Source organism: Seriola dumerili, unplaced genomic scaffold (assembly GCF_002260705.1).
Source record: "Seriola dumerili isolate Sdu_G_001 unplaced genomic scaffold, Sdu_1.0 BDQW01000011.1, whole genome shotgun sequence".
NCBI classification, from domain to species: domain Eukaryota; kingdom Metazoa; phylum Chordata; class Actinopteri; order Carangiformes; family Carangidae; genus Seriola; species Seriola dumerili.
In genome coordinates this window covers 2,569,583-2,587,082 of record NW_019174266.1, presented here as the reverse complement: position 1 = coordinate 2,587,082, position 17,500 = coordinate 2,569,583, and the positions used below count along the sequence as shown (strand labels likewise).

At 41.4% G+C, this 17,500-nt stretch overlaps 1 protein-coding gene across 1 annotated transcript in view; it reads left to right on the top strand.

Annotated features, from left to right (window-relative positions):
• Nucleotides 1–17,500, top strand: part of nav2 (neuron navigator 2) — a 63,075-nt gene that overhangs the window by 24,918 nt on the left and 20,657 nt on the right. Inside the window, exons 6-14 of the mRNA XM_022746949.1 lie at nt 328–457; nt 2,742–3,060; nt 3,362–4,085; nt 5,361–5,528; nt 6,883–7,209; nt 9,154–9,198; nt 9,749–9,909; nt 10,468–10,650; nt 13,138–13,190. Coding sequence (XP_022602670.1) covers nt 328–457; nt 2,742–3,060; nt 3,362–4,085; nt 5,361–5,528; nt 6,883–7,209; nt 9,154–9,198; nt 9,749–9,909; nt 10,468–10,650; nt 13,138–13,190 — 2,110 coding nt within the window. The remainder of the gene's footprint in view (nt 1–327; nt 458–2,741; nt 3,061–3,361; nt 4,086–5,360; nt 5,529–6,882; nt 7,210–9,153; nt 9,199–9,748; nt 9,910–10,467; nt 10,651–13,137; nt 13,191–17,500) is intronic.

The following is a 17,500-nucleotide window of genomic DNA, read 5'->3' as shown; positions in this document are numbered from 1 at the left end:
GTTTAATTTGCAAAACTGAAAATCTGAGTGCTGCTCCGAAAAGCATCTTTGTGAATCGAGACCTCAGCTGACTGATGCAGAACAGTGTTGGGTTTTTATGACATAAGAAGCATCACACCTCACTGCTGTGTGTTCCGGCTCCACCGACTGTCTGCTGACTGATTGTAGTGACTGTCTCTACAAAGAGGAATGAAACTTGTTCCCATAGAGCTAAATGGCCCCCCCCTCCCCCTCGCCCTCCCCCTCCCCCATCCTCTCAACTTTGGAAGATTTATTGTTTAGAGTACTAAAGTGAGCCTCTCTGTCCTCTGTTGTGTGTGTGTTCAGCTGGGATGACAGCAGCTCTGTGAGCAGCGGCATCAGCGACAACATCGACACCGATGACATCAACACCAGCTCCTCCATCTCCTCCTACGCCAACACGCCCGCGGCACAGCGTAAGGGCCTCAACACACAGGTAAGACTGCACACACACACACACACACACACACACACACACAGTTTTTTTGATGTGTCACATGTTGGGATAGCCAGCTGCTTTCCCTTTTACATTAGAGAAGAGTGTTACCTGACAAAACCTGAGCTTCAGTTGTTTTAATATCAGTGTTTGGGAAGCTAAGTCTTAATAGATCAAGTTAAAGATTGAAAAGGATTTGGATTCAATAAGCAGATTTGATAATGCATCCAGATTTGATGAAATTCCCCTTGTGCCCTTACTAGACGCCCAAAAGAACAACTACAAGGTTCCTCCAGCAAATAGTTGCTTAAACATGTTGCTGCCTTACAGATGTCAGTGACTTTATTTTGGGCAATTCACAACAATGATTTGATATTAGCAAAAAGTGTTTGAGCCGAGTTCATGAGTTGTGATGTACAGTGACGTTTTTAAAAACGTTCCTGAACATTGCATTCAAATGCAAAAAGTAAGTTTTTCAGAAAGACGCAAACAGACCATATTTCTTTTTGTTGTCAGTTGCCTAGCAACAGCGTTCACACAACAACCATACCCTCAACTTCTCACGACAAAAATATGATCACTAGTAATTTGCAGCAGCAGAGAGGCAACTAACAGGAAATTGTTTACATTATCAATGATTGTTCATTGATAATTGTTTGGCTGAGCGGTCACGTTAGCAACATGGCTACCGCTGTCAGCCTGGCTGCTGTCCAAAGCAAGCTGTAGGAATCTTAATCTCAACTACAAACCCTGATCTCGATGCTGATGTAGCAGAGGGCCAACAGAACCCTCTCTGAGCTCTCTCCATAGTCGGACTGACCCGGGACAAAGCCCGCTGGTCCACCACATTGGTGTGCCGAAGGTAACTCTTGTTTTCGGTTTCTTTCTGTTGTCAGTTTAAGCAGCAAATTACATATAACATTGAAAAGGGTTGCAGGAAGTATAAACTATATGTAGCAAACTCTTCTTTCATACATCTACATGGTCGTCCCTCCGCTTTGCTTCATTTTCCTAAAGCCGGTCTGTCCCTGCATTCCTGCACTCTCAGAGAAGAATGTGAGACTCACAGAGCTAAAGCTGATGTTGACTCAGGCCTCAAATCACTAAACACTGATTAGGAGCCACTACGGTTCAGTAAGGTGATCGGTGAGACGATAATATTGTCAGCTGACTCACTTGAGTTCGACACACACATGTGCACACACACACACACACACACACACACACACACACACATACACTATATTGTGTCTGAACTGGAGCCGGTCATCATGTGACGTGTGTCTATTACAGCTGCAGAGGTCAAGGTGCTGAAGAAAAAACAAAGGAGAGTACAATGGAGTCTTTCTCTCAGTACAGCAGCTCTGACACGGTGCAGCTTAATAAACTCTGCCTCATCTCTCCTCTGGTAATGACACACGTTGGCTGGACCGTGCTGCATTTTTGTAGCGTTGCCTGGACGACTGCAGAGCTCGAAAGCAGCCGTCATCCCTTAAACAGCTGTAATTTACTGTGATAGTTAAATAAAGGCTATGGCGAACTGGCTATGTTATACTTTTATTTGAAACAGCAAAACCTTCACAAATGAGTTAAAAGAAATTCTAAGTGCAGCAGTAAATTGCCTTCAGTGTGTTTTCTGTTTTAAACAAAGTCATGAATTTATAAAACTCTGCTGCAGGGACCGCCGCTGTTTGTGCACTTTTTTTTATTGTAAACTTGTTTGAAGGATAAAAAGAAAAATATCAATACAGTCTGTAAAGAACACCTGATGCTGTCTTACTTAATACTTGTGCCAGGATTTTACCAGGGGCTGTATACATACAACTTTAAATGCTTTAATATTATTTCTGTTGCTTTGAAATGGCAATTAGCAGAGTAAAAAACACTGTTAGCACAAGTTTGAAGAGAAAATATTTAAAGACACCTCATTCAAAGACCTGAAAAACTGGAATCTCACAATTTGCCCAAAACTTCAAGTTCAAGTCTTTTTCTTAAAAACATGAGCTTCTTCTCTCACATTTCACTGAACCAGGAGAAGTGTTTCTGCTCAGGCCTCACGGTGCAGGCGCTAGCTGCAGCGTCACGGTCGGTGCAGTTCTTTCTAATGTGGTCAAACAGCTTCCTGATGAACTGCTCAGGTGACGGTGGTGTGGACGCTGGTGGGATTACCCAGCAGGATGGTTGTGGTCATAAAATGGAGTGCTTTTTAGAGCCACTTGGCAATGTCTCATAAAAGACGCTTTCTTCAGCAGTAATAAATCTGAGTGTGTGTGTGTGTTCCCAGCCCGTGACGGATGCAGAGAAGCACTCGGCCTCCACAGCGTTGCACCAGGCCTGGTCAGGAGACGAGGTGAAGAGGCCAGACGGCGGGTCAGACAGCGGGGTCAGGATGGAGCCAGGCTCCAAATGGAGCCGCCGGAACCCCTCCGACATCTCTGACGAGTCTGACAAGGGCGGCTCGGGGAGAAAGACCCCCTCCGTGTCGCACACGGGCTCCTGGAGGAGAGGCATGAGCGCTCAGGTTGGGGTGACGTCCCCCCGGACTAAAAGCACGAGCAGCACAGGCTCCACGGGCTCCAGCAGCCTCAAGACCCACAGTTCAGGTAACACAGACATCCACCACCAATTACAGAGAGGCCATTTCTTCTTCCTAGCTGGTATCATTCTTTGTCTCCTCGCCTCTTAAATAAAGTTACAAAAATACATTCAACTACATAGTAATATAAATATGAAATGAATTGCTTATTTAGTGGGTTTACTGCCACGACTTAAATTCTGAAAACCTCTTAAAGAAAAAGACAGAAAAGATTCATTTACTAAAACCTTCTAGTCTTTTCTGGGCTGAGGACAAATGAAAAAAACAAACACACACCCTGCTGATGTCTCCTTCTGTGTGACCTGCAGGCAAGACGGATGATGTCAAGGTGTCAGAGAAAGGACGTGTCTCTCCGCGTTCTAACGGCCTTCACCGCTCGCCCTCAGACGCAGGACGCAGCAGCGGCGATGAGGCGAAGAAACATTCGATCTCCAGCAGCCGCACGCCGACAACGAACGCCCTCACGCACACCGTCTCGGACCCCCACTCCCAGACGCACACACTCACCTCCCGCACCCCAACCAGCACCTTCGGCTTTAAGAAGCAGGGCCCTGGGATGGTAACCATGGTTACGGCTAGTGGTGCCACTATCACCAGCGGTTCAGCCACCCTGGGGAAGATGCCCAAATCTGGTGCGCGCTCACTGGCAGGAAGCCTTAAAGCTGGTGGGCAGGACGGAGGGTCTGCACTGGGTCACCATGACGATGGTTTCCTCCCCATGAGTGCCCGCTCCACGCTGCAGTACCGCAGCCTGCCCAGACCCAGCCGCTCAGGAGCTGCCGCCCGCAACGGAAACCGCTCTTCCACCAGCAGCATCGAAGCCGCCGTGCTCTCTGTCACGTCTCACGGCAAAAACTCGATCAGCATCGCCAAGGCCAACGGCTCAGGAGGGCTGCTGGCCAATCAGACGGATCGGGAGAAGGGCGTCTCTGAGATGGACAACCTGAGGAGCGGGGTCACGATGCAGAGTGGAGGAGCAGCGACTGTTCCTCTGACAGGAAGACAACAGGTTTCTTCACCTACACTACGCAGGTGAGCACACACACACACACACACACACACACACACACAAACACACTCTTTTACAGATCATTTATAATGTCAGTAATCCTGTAGACATAGTGACGGCTAACAGATGAGCCACGCTGAGTGGGGCTCTCCTGTATGGGCTTGACTTTACCCACATATTGTACACATACACACACACACACACACACACACACACACACACACACAGAAGACCATTTTAAAAACAGTAATCACGTAGTCACAGTAAATGATAAGAAGTGGTGAGTAAGGATCACACGTGTGGGCTTGTTACACACACACACACACACACACACACACACACACACACACACACACACACACACTCTTTCTCTCTCTGTTTCTCTCTCTCTTTCTCAGTGAGGTTAAATCAGGCCATTGTGAATGCAGGCCTTGAGCTGGGCTGATCAGCTGCCAAGCCTCAGCCTTGGTGGTGGTGGTGGGGGGGAGGGTGTGGTGCAGGGTAATGGGAGCTGAGTCTTACCTCAGCGCTCTGCCCTCATTAATGTGAGGGAGTGATAACTCTTCAAAGAGGCTGTGTGCTGCCATTATCGCCCACCACGGCTCCAGTCATCACAGCCTGCCATTTAACTCTAACTCAGGATTAGCAGAGAACCAGGAGGGAGTTCTGTGTGTGTGTGTGTGTGTGTGTGTGTGTGTGTGTGTGTGTGTGTGTGTTCCGAGCACTGACTCTACTTTCTCTGACTGCAGGCCCGCTGCTGTCTTTCTTGTTCCATGCAGAGTAAAGAATAACACCAGCGGCAAACACACTGCGTTCAGCGCTTTGATCCAGAACAGTCATGAATATTTACATGAAATTTGTTGTTAAATTTGCTGCTAATATTCAAAGTCCCTGGAGGAGAAACCCTAACGATTTTGGTGACCTCCCTCTTACCTTCCTTTTTTCAGGATAAAAATTCCAATTAATCACAAGGAAACACGGGTTCAAAAGAAATAATTAATAAAAAGATGTAGACAGTAATTCATTAAATTGGAAAGAGAATGTTTTTATAGAACATCACGGCCTTTCTTCTGGGTTAATACTCCTTTATTAATTGATTATATGACGTGTTACAATCTCAGAAATGTGTGACATTGTAAATTTGTCCTGTTGGTCACAAATGGGAGATTACACACCTTTATTCCTGATCTTGTATCAGTGCTTTGACCCAACTTCACCTCTCTCTCTCTCTCTCTCTGTCTCTCTCACCCTTCCTCCCCTTCCTCCCCTTCCTCCCCTTCTTCCTTGATTTTCAACAGGTTGTTTGGTGGGAAGCCCGGTAAACAGGCTCCGGTCACCACGGCTGAAAACATGAAGAACTCCACCGTTATCTCCAACCCCCACGCCACCATGAACCATGTGGCCACGGTGCTGGAGTCCCCTGATGCAGGGCTGGGGGGCGGGGACAGCGAGACCAGCAGCCCCCTGTTCGGAGGCAGAGCGCTGGGGTCGGGGACGGGGACGCTGGGCAGCGAGCAGGTGAGAGGATTGGTGTGTTTGTGAACTCCTAGAAGATTATTGATCTGTTATTCTCCACAATCAATTGTATGATTTAAAAAAAAAAAACTACCAGCGTTGTCTAAAGAAAACAGTGTTTTTCTTTATTCTTGTGCTTTAAACTCACTGCAGTGGCCTGGTTTATTTTTAGAAGTCTGCCACAGGAGGAGCCGCTTATTTATTTGTCACACTGTGGACATCCTCCAACTGCCCACCACCCATTACTCACTGTGAAAAGAGGGAAAGTGTTTGTTTTTTTTTCGTTTATTTTGGAGTTGTATATGAGTTCTTTTTAGCCGTGCTAAGGCAGTGTCTGTCTGTCGCTCAGTCCACCACTTTGGTCCAGACTGAAATATCTCATCAGCTGCTGGAGGGATTGCAATGAAATCTTTCTACAGACATTTTGATGGTGCCTACAGGATGAAACCTGCTGACTTTGGTTATTTCATTCAAGGGTGAGATGTTGATATTTGAGAGGTTGATATTTGTAGTGTAATAGGAGAGTGTAATATCTAAACAACTATTTAATGCATTGCCACGGAGTCTGGTGCAGATATTGATTTTCCTTTCATGTCATTTTCATGTCACACTACATGTATTTTACTGTCCTCCTCCACAGAACTAACTCACCACATATGATCTTTAGAGCCACTGTCTTTTCACACATCAGCTAAACGGTTCCTGGTCAACTGTCAAACCTGCTGGTTAAGTTCTGTTTTAAGATTAAAAATTATTGTGTGCCCTTGGGCTTAGAGGTGATTAAGTAAGTGTTTGCGTTGGATGTGGGAAGGTGTTTGCAGAGCTAATGACGAGGCTTTGGCGGGGACACAAGGATGATCTTGGTCTCACCTGACTAATGCGACAAACTTCCTTGGAAGTACGGATGGACAGTGTAGACACTTGTTTGACGAACTGTAGGCTACATACTGACGCTGGGCAGAAAGGTGTGAGCGTGCCCAGTCATGAACTCTACATCATGTTCTCACATGATTCATAAGGTTTTTTCAGACATGTTATGAATCATAAAGTGACACATCAGGCATTGTTTTTACAAACAGTGAGCAGGAGCTCAAAAGTGTGGAGAGTCAGTTATTTCAAATCAAACAGACCATCAAACAGAAGGGGAAACTAGAATTGAATTGATCAGGGCTGCAGCTGATGAATGTTTTAATGATCAATCACATGATCTTTCTAAAGTCAGAAAATGGTGGAAAATGCCACAGAGCCCAAGGAGATATCTCTACACTACACACTCTCACTTATGATAAATTGTTTGACGACTAGAATAGATTCGGAAATCAATAACCTCAAATCAATCCTCTCCACCCATCCACAGGCCTCCAGTCCCGGCTCGGTCTATTCCTCCACCGGCCCCTCCAACAGCCTCACTTGGGGCACCACCTTCAGCAGCTCCTCCGCCCAGAGCAGGGAGAGCACGCTGGGCGGGCACGGTGGGACGGGCAGCGTGGGCTACCCCTCCGTCAGCAGCATGCACACCAGCAGCGAGTCCATCGACATGAGCCTGGGCAGCGGCGGCCATGGCACCCACAGGGAGGACACCCTGTCCGCACTGGGTCGCACTGGCAGCGTCAAGACTGGCATGTCTGAGAGGTGAGGACACACAATAGTGGCGAGTTTTTTGGAATTTCCATTTAAAAAGAAAATCTCCTTTCCTTTTTTTTTTTTTAAATAAAAAAAAAAACCTCATCTGTTCTCCAGTTGCATCTTGCCTTCATTAGTCTGGTGTACAGGCTTCTTTCCAGATCCTTTACACACAATCTGTTACGAAGTGTGATTCATGAATTAATGTGACTTTCCAAAAGTTGCATGAACTAAGTAACAGAAATACTTCGTTCTGATAGACTCTTTGCACTTTGCTGTGTGAGTATAGTTACTGGAAGTATGACATCAGATTTAAGGACTTTCCAGGCCTTATTCCCTCAAATTCAAGGGCCCAACACAGATAATGTGAGACACAACCCTATGAATTTTTATAATGACAAGTAACAGGCTAAAAGTTTATAAAAGTAGTTAAAATTAGCGGAACCTCAACCAGCTACAACAATAAATGCTGCTTATACAGTAGGTCCATGCATCACTAATAAAGTAGTGTCAAGTACGTTTCACTTATAAAACTTCAGTAGTTTTTGTTCAGTCAAATTTTGAATGCACTTTGACTTGTAATGAAGTTTTTGATATTTTCACTGAAGTAAAGGATCTAAATACTTCTGTCAGTGACCGTGTTAAAATCCTGCCCAGTTCAGTTCTGACATGAATTCCTTTTTAAAGGATCCGGAATGGAGGTGATGCTCAAAGCATTCGTCACGGCGAGGTGTCGCCTCTTGTTTGCCGTTCTGTCTGCGCTCGAGCACAGAAACAAAATCCCACGGCGTCCTCAGTCTATTATACAGTAATTGTGGTCATTGTAGCAGATTCCATCCTGACAGGTTGACTGTGTAATGTGACAGGAATGTCTCAGAGGAAACTTAATAGCATCTGGAGTCGAAGCTTTGAGGCCATGACATCACCCTCCTCCGCTGAGTTTTCTTTATTAACTGCATTGGTGAAGAATCTCGCAGTTGACTTCAGTTCTGAAGGATTTCTTCTTCTACTTTATTCTCTAAAACTTTCTTTCTCTGTGTCTGTTGTTCGTTTTCCTTCTTCCTGTCCTCCATCAGTCCCCTCTCCTCCCCCTCCGCTAGCCCTATATTCAGCCGAAACACACTACCTCGGAAGCAGGACAGGTAAATGCACCTGTGTGCGGTGTTAGGCTCCTGGTGAAACAGCTGTGGAGGTTCCTACTAAACCACCACCTGCTGCCACACACAAAGCATCACAGAGGACCACAGAGAGTAGCTCTGTGTGCTAGCTTGTTGTATTTTGTGTCTTTTTGTGTGTGGAAGTGTTTTGCTCTGTGTGGTAGTTAGTGGTTATTTTTAGGACCTCTAGCTCCTGTGCGAATGAGAGAGAGAAAATGTGAGGTTGTCTGTGTGGATGTCGGCAGCTCCAGTGCTTTTGTTTAGTGGTCCACTCTAGTCTGTTTTGACTGTGACACACTGCCACCTTGTGGTAGAGTTTATACGTGCAGATTCACCCAGTAGCGTGAACACAGGATGTTTATGATGGATTTTGCACTGCAAAAATCTCAATCTTAAGGATTGTTTTGCTATTTCTGAGTCCTAAAAGTCTTATTTCCTGTAAGCCTTATGTTCAGTAATTAGTCAGTTTGATGAGTCAAATGTTTCATTATTTTCTATAATCAATAATCAAATGTATTTATTCTTTATTCCACTATAGTCGTCTGATTTCTTTCAAGAAAATGTTTTGAGAGGCAGTTTTTCTAATTGTTGAAAGAAAAAACGAGTTTTACAGCTGAATAAGAGACAAAAATTAAAACACAAGATAGAGATTTTCTGCAGTGTGTAAGTTAGGATGTATTTGTGTCAGTAAGAAAAATAATTTTAGTGTTATATAGTTGTTGAGTGGTGCAGCCACATGTTTCTTTGCCTCCTTTCTTCCTTTTCTTTCCACCTCTGAAGTGTTTCTCTCCCACAGCGGGACACATTGTGGTAGAAACACTCTGCCTAAGAAGGGACTCAGGTACAGACTTCACTTCCTGTTGGACATGTTGAGCTTTTGCACACTGGTTAAAATTGTCTTCTGTTTTTCTTTTTCTTTTTTTTTTTTCTTTCTGCGTCTACATTCACTCTTCGAGGCTTGTGCTCACGCTTGTAAAGATGCTTTTGACGTTTATGTTTGGCACCTGTGTTGTTGTGTTGTGCTTCTGTGAAGAGGCATGTCACCTTGTCGTCCTACAGAGCTATCACTGTCTTACGCTGTAGCAGGCTTGATTTCTGGGGGGTCAAATTTTCTTTGGCTTCTGTTCTGCTTTTTTCCCCAGTCTGTGTTGCTCACAGCTGAGAATCAGTCCGTGTTCACGCTGTTGTGATTTCTTGTCTCAGCGTCTGATTCATCTGATGTTAGATCCCGGCTACTAATCTGGCTGCTTGAGGGAAAAAAAAAATCCTTTGATTGTGAAAAGTCTGAAAAATCAGAATCCAGATCGACTTGTCCTGTAATAACATAGAACTGCACTTGTTCTGTTTTGTGTCCTCACTTCCACTTTAACCTCTTCTCTGACTTATTGCAGGTATGGCCCATCTCCACAGCTGCGAAGCCACGAGGAGGCCCGTGATTGGCTGCGCTCCCACTCCACCAGCGGGCTGCAGGAGTCAGCCAGTAACTCCCCGTTCTCCCCGGGCTCCAGCCTCACCTCCCCCTCCGGCACCCGCTTCAACTTCGGACAGCTCGGTACGCCCCAGAACCCAGCACTACACATTTATTTACCCGGGAATCATTTCTTCCGTATGGCCACTGTACAGAAACAAATGAAACCCTTCAGTTTTCATAAACTGAAGTTTAAACGATCTCTAAAGTCAGTGTATCGACCCAAGGTTGTTGTTTTTAGTTCCAAAAAGTTTACGATTAGATTTAGCAGGTTTTTCAAGTGAAAGCAATCACCACACTCGGCTGGATTTAGCCTGATACACATAATGCTCTTGTCATATCATTTCATGTCATCAGTGAATGGACAGAACAGTGATTGATTAATCAATCATTTAAGTCATTTATCCAGCAAAAGGGCCAAACATGTTTTAGTTCCAGCCTCTTAATTGTAAAGATTTGCTGCTTTTTTCTGTTTTATATTGTAAAATTATATGGTAAAATATATATCTTTGGGTTTTGGACTCTTGTTCACACAAAACAAGTAATTTGAAGATGTTACCTTGGACTCTGGGAAAGTCAGACATGTATAGACTAAACTTTTAATAAAAATATAATTTTATAATTTCCTGTATCACTTTACAGCATCCAGCCCAACCTCTGCAGCTCAGATCAACATCGCCGGTCTGCGCAACAACAGCCTGACCAATCAGGACGCCCCCTTTGACCCCTGCAGCGACAATCGACTGAGAAACTCCTGCATGTCGCTCGACGAGAAGACTCGCACCATGAGCCGGTCGGGCTCCTTCAGGGACGGCTTCGAGGAAGGTAAGAGGAGACAAAAGACGGATGGAGGAATAGAGTCATATTCAGTGACTCTGTGTGAGTCCTGGCCATGTTTGCTTCAGACATTTGGCGAAATCTGTAATTAGGTGTAATCCTTTTCTGAGACCTACATGCCCCCTTCTCTCTAGAACTCTGAAGCCTCCCCTTCCTTATTCCACATCGCCATGCCAAAAGAGTTATTATTCCATTTGTTTAGAGAACATTAACACGGATTACAGCCGCTCCTCTAAGAAAAGCCCTCTATCCCCTTAGAAATCCATAATCAGCTTTGGTGTGGCTTTGTTTTTTTCATAAGCTTGTTTATTGGGAAAAGTCCCCAGCAGCGCTTTTCCCACCATCAGGCAGACTCCCTGCTCAGGAGAGGTCGCTCCTCTGGAGTCTGCTCAATCCTCAGAGCCATAGAAACAACACAGCGCTTTGGTTTAGAGAGAGGGAGGAACGGGTTGTACTGTGTTCTCTTAATGGAAAAATCCAGCCTTAAAAACCTCAATGATGTTGGCAGTGAACTTGCATTTCAGTGAACCACAGTGTAAACATTAAACCACATCATAATGCAGCCACAAGACATGTTTGCAAAGTCAGAGTTTCTTTCCTGAAAACGAAAAATATTTCTGTCTCAGCCTGTGTAATCAGCAGGTGAATCCAAAATCCTTTCAACGTTGTCAAAAAAAAAGGCATTCTGGTAAATGGAGTTAATCAATAACTGAAGCAGAGCAGAAAGTCACAGATGAAAATCACAAACTGGTTCATCACCTGACAGTGTGAAAGGATCTAAAGGTAGTTTTTGTCCCTGCAGAGTTGAAGCAGAGACGAACACATGCAACATGAGAGATGGACAAAGACTCAGAGATAAAATCCAGTGACACTGAAATTGGTTCCGTGAAGGCGCCTTAGGGGAGTCAGATGCGTGCGTGTTCTTTAGGAAACATGGGAAATCCAGACTCCTACTTGAAAGCTCAGTGTTTTTTGAGCATCATGTCAGTCTGACCAGATGATTCTTTACATCACTGTTTGAAGCATGTTGCCTTCTTCAGAACAAAAGCCTGTTTTTATCTCAACATATAGTGTATAAGAAAAGGTGTTGCTGGTGTTGTTTAACTTTTATAAAACTGTACTGGCAGCACACGCCAAATACACATGCACAATAACAGAGACTCAAACTTATTATTATTTCCCCCCTCCCCCACAGGAGCATAGTTATATCTGTCTCGCTGTGTTTCCCAGCCCCACGAGTCAGTCTTCCCTTTCAGTGGAGGAGATAATTACAGGGATCAAAGTGAGAGGCGTGAGAGAGAGGTGATGATATACAAGAAACTTCCAACATAACTTTCTCTCTCCCTCTCTCTCTTTCTGTGTGTGTGTGTTGGATCGCAGTGTGTAGGTCTGTGAGGACATGCCGTTTGCGTGTACATGTGTGTGCATTGCTGAAGGGTAGAGTTACCCGACCGTTGTTAGATTGACAGGACAAAAGTCACATCATCCACCCAACACTTTGTCACACCTGTCCCGATGGAGAGCAACACCACTACACACTGTCACCTCATACACTGGCCAAAAACACTCCCACTTACCTTGGTGTACACTCACCCTCCTCTTATGTCTGTACAAACCATATTTGCTGAAAGACACAGTTTATAATCTACAACTACAAACTGAAAGATAGATGAACTTAATCTTTAAGGAGATTAGCAGCATGTACGTTCGTTATTACTTTCTGTTCCCACTTTCTGCAAAGTCACAGTCGTAGAAGTCACAGGGGATTTTTGTTCTGCCTTATAATCTTGCACAACTTCTGTGGATAAAGCCTTATAACCTTCTGCTTTATTTTTATTTTGTTTTTTTAGGATGAGAATCAAATGGTAATTCACAGCTTGCAATGCCGATCAAATCATGTCTTAAAACAATAACAGTGAGTCCAATTTAAAAGATCCTGTCACACATGACCTGCCGTGAATTCTCCTTTTCATGTGGCTCACAGCACACGTTGCCGTCTAGACCAAATTAGAATAAAAGAGTGAGTCCTCATTAAAGTCTTGTCTGCTCCCTGTGAGGTAATTGAGTGAATGACTGAATTTGCTGAGATCAGCCCGACCTCTCGGTGCGGCCGATGACTTCACACTCCTGATCCTCTCTGATCTGCTCCCAGGCGGGAAACAGTGCTGGCGTTGTGTCCTGGCCTCTGATGTGTGATTAGCGGCTGACTCATTAGCAGAGTATTGCTCAGGCTGTCATTAGTTGTGCCACAGTGCGACTGCAGCATGTAGGAGTTTTATCTTTATGACCAAAGAGCTGCAGAGGAAGTGGGCAGGTGGGAGGAACTGGGAACACTGGGAGGACCAGTTGTCGGGTGGGCAGGGTTGAAGCAGGGTGGGTGGTTTCTGTGGGGGGTCTCTTGGTAATTAGAGTAGTGTTGTGTGTACAGATGTACTTTCTAATCCACTCTTTTACTTGTGGCTTCTGTCTCCTCAGTTCATGGATCATCCCTGTCTCTGGTCTCCAGCACCTCCTCCATTTACTCCACGGTGAGTCCATGAAACCAACAGTGAATTAGGGTTTATTGAATAGTTTTTAATCCTGGTGATACCTTCAATACTGATACAGTACAGAAGCAGTGCTGTTTTGTTTTTTATATATGACTTTTTAGGAATATTTTGAGCTTCCATTACATAGTTTGTCCCCTAGAGAGCACTGACAAATGTTAAATATCCTGTTTATGACATATCTGGGTCAAGCCCCTTTAATAATAATGGGATCAAAACGTTTGCTTTCAGGACTTGGTGGTGGTGGCCAAGTGAGTAGAGTAGAAGTAACGTCACTCCGGTTAAGTCCCGACAGGGATCTCTGCTGCATGTCATGTTTCCTAACATAAACTGTATAATACTAATAATAGTAAGTCATAAAAAAGTCATAGTATAGCAATTAATATAAACGTCATAGTATGCTAAGGCATAAAAAGTCAATGTATAGTAAGGCATAAAAACATCATGGTATGGTGAGGTATAAAAAGTCATAGGATAGTAAGGCATCAAAAGTCATAGTAAAATAGGCATAAAAAACATCAAAAAAACGTCATAGTATAGTATGTCATAAAAAGTCATTGTATAGTAAGGCATGAAAAGTCATAATATAGTAAGGCATAAGAATGTCATAGTATAGTAAGGCATAAAAAGTCATAATATAGTAAGGCATAAAAAAGTCAAAACATGTCATAGTATAGTAAGGCATAAAAACGTCATAGTATGGTAAGGCATAAAAAGTCATTGTATAGTAAGACCTAAAAATGTCAAAAAACGTCATAATAGGCCTATATAGTTAGGTATAAAAAGTCATAGTATAGTAAGGCATAAAAATGTCAAAAAAAACATCATAGTAGAGTAAGGCATAAAAAGTCATAGTATAGTAAGACATAAAAATGTAAAAGAAAAAACATCATAGTATAGTAAGGCATAAAAAGTCATAAAAATATCATAGTATAGTAAGGCATAAAAAGTCATAAAAATATCATAGTATAGTAAGGCATAAAAAGTCATAAAAACGTCATAGTATAGTAAGGCATAAAAACGTCAAAAAACGTCACAGTATAGTAAGGCATAAAAACGACACAGTATGGTAAGGCATAAAAATGTAAGAAAAAACGTCATAGTATACTAAGGCATAAAAAGTCATAGTATAGTAAGACATAAAAAAGTCATAAAAACATCATAGTATAGTAAGGCATAAAAACGTCACAGTATAGTAAGGCATAAAAACGACACAGTATGGTAAGGCATAAAAATGTAAGAAAAAACGTCATAGTATAGTAAGGCATAAAAACGTCACAGTATAGTAAGGCATAAAAACGACACAGTATGGTAAGGCATAAAAATGTAAGAAAAAACGTCATAGTATAGTAAGGCATAAAAACGTCACAGTATAGTAAGGCATAAAAACGACACAGTATGGTAAGGCATAAAAATGTAAGAAAAAACGTCATAGTATAGTAAGGCATAAAAACGTCACAGTATAGTAAGGCATAAAAACGACACAGTATGGTAAGGCATAAAAATGTAAGAAAAAACGTCATAGTATAGTAAGGCATAAAAACGTCACAGTATAGTAAGGCATAAAAACGACACAGTATGGTAAGGCATAAAAATGTAAGAAAAAACGTCATAGTATAGTAAGGCATAAAAACGTCACAGTATAGTAAGGCATAAAAACGACACAGTATGGTAAGGCATAAAAATGTAAGAAAAAACGTCATAGTATAGTAAGGCATAAAAACGTCACAGTATAGTAAGGCATAAAAACGACACAGTATGGTAAGGCATAAAAATGTAAGAAAAAACGTCATAGTATAGTAAGGCATAAAAACGTCACAGTATAGTAAGGCATAAAAACGACACAGTATGGTAAGGCATAAAAATGTAAGAAAAAACGTCATAGTATAGTAAGGCATAAAAACGTCACAGTATAGTAAGGCATAAAAACGACACAGTATGGTAAGGCATAAAAATGTAAGAAAAAACGTCATAGTATAGTAAGGCATAAAAACGTCACAGTATAGTAAGGCATAAAAACGACACAGTATGGTAAGGCATAAAAATGTAAGAAAAAACGTCATAGTATAGTAAGGCATAAAAACGTCACAGTATAGTAAGGCATAAAAACGACACAGTATGGTAAGGCATAAAAATGTAAGAAAAAACGTCATAGTATAGTAAGGCATAAAAACGTCACAGTATAGTAAGGCATAAAAACGACACAGTATGGTAAGGCATAAAAATGTAAGAAAAAACGTCATAGTATAGTAAGGCATAAAAACGTCACAGTATAGTAAGGCATAAAAACGACACAGTATGGTAAGGCATAAAAATGTAAGAAAAAACGTCATAGTATAGTAAGGCATAAAAACGTCACAGTATAGTAAGGCATAAAAACGACACAGTATGGTAAGGCATAAAAATGTAAGAAAAAACGTCATAGTATAGTAAGGCATAAAAACGTCACAGTATAGTAAGGCATAAAAACGACACAGTATGGTAAGGCATAAAAATGTAAGAAAAAACGTCATAGTATAGTAAGGCATAAAAACGTCACAGTATAGTAAGGCATAAAAACGACACAGTATGGTAAGGCATAAAAATGTAAGAAAAAACGTCATAGTATAGTAAGGCATAAAAACGTCACAGTATAGTAAGGCATAAAAACGACACAGTATGGTAAGGCATAAAAATGTAAGAAAAAACGTCATAGTATAGTAAGGCATAAAAACGTCACAGTATAGTAAGGCATAAAAACGACACAGTATGGTAAGGCATAAAAATGTAAGAAAAAACGTCATAGTATAGTAAGGCATAAAAACGTCACAGTATAGTAAGGCATAAAAACGACACAGTATGGTAAGGCATAAAAATGTAAGAAAAAACGTCATAGTATAGTAAGGCATAAAAACGTCACAGTATAGTAAGGCATAAAAACGACACAGTATGGTAAGGCATAAAAATGTAAGAAAAAACGTCATAGTATAGTAAGGCATAAAAACGTCACAGTATAGTAAGGCATAAAAACGACACAGTATGGTAAGGCATAAAAATGTAAGAAAAAACGTCATAGTATAGTAAGGCATAAAAACGTCACAGTATAGTAAGGCATAAAAACGACACAGTATGGTAAGGCATAAAAATGTAAGAAAAAACGTCATAGTATAGTAAGGCATAAAAACTCATAAAAATGTCATAGTATAGTAAGGCATAAAAAGTCATAAAAATGTCATAGTATAGTATGGCTAGAAAGTCATAGTATATGAAGGCATGAAAAGTCATAGTATAGTAAGGCATAAAAAGAAAAAAGTCATAGTATAGTAAGGTATAAAAAGTCATAAAAATGTCATAGTATAGTATGGCTAGAAAGTCATAGTATATGAAGGCATGAAAAGTCATAGTATAGTAAGGCATAAAAAGTCATAAAAACGTCATAGTAGAGTAAGGCATAAAAACTCAAAGTCATAGTATAGTAAGGCATAAAAAGTCAAAAAAGTCATAGTATAGTATGGCATGAAAAGTCATAGTATAGTAAGGCATGAAAAGTCATAGTATAGTAAAGCATAAAAAGTCATAAAAAAGTCATAGTATAGTAAGGCATAAAAAGTCATAAAAAAGTCATAGTATAGTAAGTCATAAAAAGTCATAAAAAAGTCATAGTATAGTAACGCATAAAAAGTCACAAAAACGTCATAGTATAGTAAGGCATAAAAAATCATAGTATAGTAAGGCATGAAAAGTCATAAAAATGTCATAGTATATTATGGCATGAAAAGTCATAGTATAGTAAGGCATAAAAAGTCATAAAAACGTCATAGTATAGGAAGGCATAAAAAGTCATAGTATAGTAAGGCATAAAAAGTCGTAAAAACGTCATAGTATAGTAAGGCATAAAAAGTCAAAGTCATAGTATAGTAAGGCATAAAAAGTCTTAAAAAAGTCATAGTATAGTAAAGCATAAAAAGTCATAAAAAAGTCATAGTATAGTATGGCATGAAAAGTCATGGTATAGTAAGGCATAAAAAGTCTTAAAAAAGTTATAGTATAGTAAGTCATAAAAAGTCATAAAAAAGTCATAGTATAGTAAGGCATAAAAAGTCATAAAAACGTCATAGTATAGTAAGGCATAAAAAGTCATAAAAACATCATAGTATACTAAGGCATGAAAAGTCATAAAAATGTCATAGTATAGTATGGCATGAAAAGTCATAGTATAGTAAGTCATAAAAAGTCATAAAAAGTCATAGTATAGTAAGTCATAAAAAGTCATAAAAAGTCATAGTATAGTAAGTCATAAAAAGTCATAAAAA